The 1,565-nt window shown below is 41.7% G+C and overlaps 1 protein-coding gene across 1 annotated transcript; it reads left to right on the top strand.

Moving 5' to 3' along the window:
- Positions 1–211: 211 nt before the first annotated feature.
- Positions 212–1,165, top strand: noto (notochord homeobox). The gene is made up of 3 exons (XM_058796731.1): positions 212–557; positions 674–861; positions 971–1,165. Exons 1-3 carry the CDS (start codon positions 212–214, stop codon positions 1,163–1,165), a joined length of 729 nt encoding a protein of 242 aa, XP_058652714.1.
- Positions 1,166–1,565: the final 400 nt, after the last annotated feature.

Raw genomic sequence — 1,565 nt, 5'->3', positions numbered from 1 at the left:
CCTTGTAGAGCCGCTCGTTTGACTCATCTGCCACTTAAAAAGACAAAGGCGCGCTGGGGGTCGTTCACACCTCGCGCCCCTGAGCAGGTATAAAAGAGCCGCTGGCTCTCCAAGCTTCATTCCACTCCACTCTTCACAAGGTCGAGAACAGCTCTACTGCGGATAACTTTTAGGCAGTTTTTTGGACTTTTTACCCACCTAAACAGAAGCCATGCAGATGCCTGGAAGAGTTTATGAAACCTATGGACAATCAGTGCGTCCTTTCCATCAGGACTATGCCACTTCATCAAAACCGAGCTCAGGGAAATCCTTCACAATCGACGCTCTGCTTGCGAGGCCTGACCATACGGAGAGAGACAGGACAAGTGTGTATCGGAACGTATCCAATCAAGCGCCAGTCTCGAGCTCCGCTGTCCCATTTGCGGCACAAGTGTATTCGCAAATGCCCCACTTTGCGTACAACCAGAGTATCATGCATACGCAGACTGGGTATCCTGTCTTCTGCTACCCGCCTTACAACTACCAGACAACATGTCGTGGAGCTATGTACGCACAAGGTATGTATGTTTGACAAATGTACTGTCAGGGAATCTGTATTTAAAGATATTTACTGAGATAAAGGAACGATGTTATAATAGGCTACCCTTACCAATGCAGCTTTTCTCACGCACAGATGCTGCACTGGCCAAAGCAGCAGTCCACTCTCACTATAAACACAAAGCTGGAAAATCAAAGCGAATGCGCACAAGTTTTACCAACGAGCAGCTGTCCAGACTGGAGAAGGAGTTCGCACGGCAGCAATATATGGTGGGATCAGAGCGCTTCCTCCTGGCATCTGCTCTCCAACTCACAGAAGCACAGGTAAATTATGAAATACAATTATGAATAACTTTATTAATAAAATGTAACCCAAACATTTAGTTCCCATAGATCAGACGCTAAACTTTTTTTTTTTTTCTTGTAACTCCAGGTTAAAGTTTGGTTCCAGAACAGACGCATCAAGTGGAGAAAACAGAGTCTTGAGCAACAGCAAGCCAAACTCGCCAAACTGGGACTCGCTGTGCCGCCAAAAAGCCCCGGATCCCAGGGCAGAGAGGATGAGGAGAGAGATTTCACAGAAGAGTCTGATGTAGACATTGACATCGACGATTCACTTCAAGACTGAAAAAAACTTTCATACACTGTGTTTTTGTACATAGTATTTGATTTTCTCTAGATGACACGGTCTTCTCTATTTGTACAAATATTTAATTAATAGATTTATATTTAAGGTGTTTCTCTTACACACCATTGCTCTTATAAGGGTATCTTTGTTTTCGTTAAAACGTTTGTATATGGATGAAATAAAGGAAATATATATTTTAAAATTGAATTCATGTTCTTTGTTGTGTCTCTGAAATTGTAATTTTGCCTCTTAAATTGAAATTTAAACATTTAAGGTGTCCAAAAAAAAGGTGTGGGGGGGGGGCACAATTGTATCTCAGATGTGAAAACTATTTAAATACATCTAATATACATGCATCGTATATTTCAATGTAACCAGTTATTTTTAGTAAATGTATTTA

Source organism: Onychostoma macrolepis, chromosome 13 (genome assembly GCF_012432095.1).
Source record: "Onychostoma macrolepis isolate SWU-2019 chromosome 13, ASM1243209v1, whole genome shotgun sequence".
Lineage (NCBI taxonomy): Eukaryota > Metazoa > Chordata > Actinopteri > Cypriniformes > Cyprinidae > Onychostoma > Onychostoma macrolepis.
This window is presented reverse-complemented; position numbering and strand designations above follow the sequence as displayed.

Bases quoted from the DNA above. Each gene is read 5' to 3' on its own strand.
- noto (XM_058796731.1), top strand. From the start codon at position 212: ATGCAGATGCCTGGAAGAGTTTATGAAACCTATGGACAATCAGTGCGT. The intron at 558-673 runs GTATGTATGTTT...TCTCACGCACAG, and splicing joins TGGAGCTATGTACGCACAAG to ATGCTGCACTGGCCAAAGCA. The intron at 862-970 runs GTAAATTATGAA...TTGTAACTCCAG, and splicing joins TCCAACTCACAGAAGCACAG to GTTAAAGTTTGGTTCCAGAA.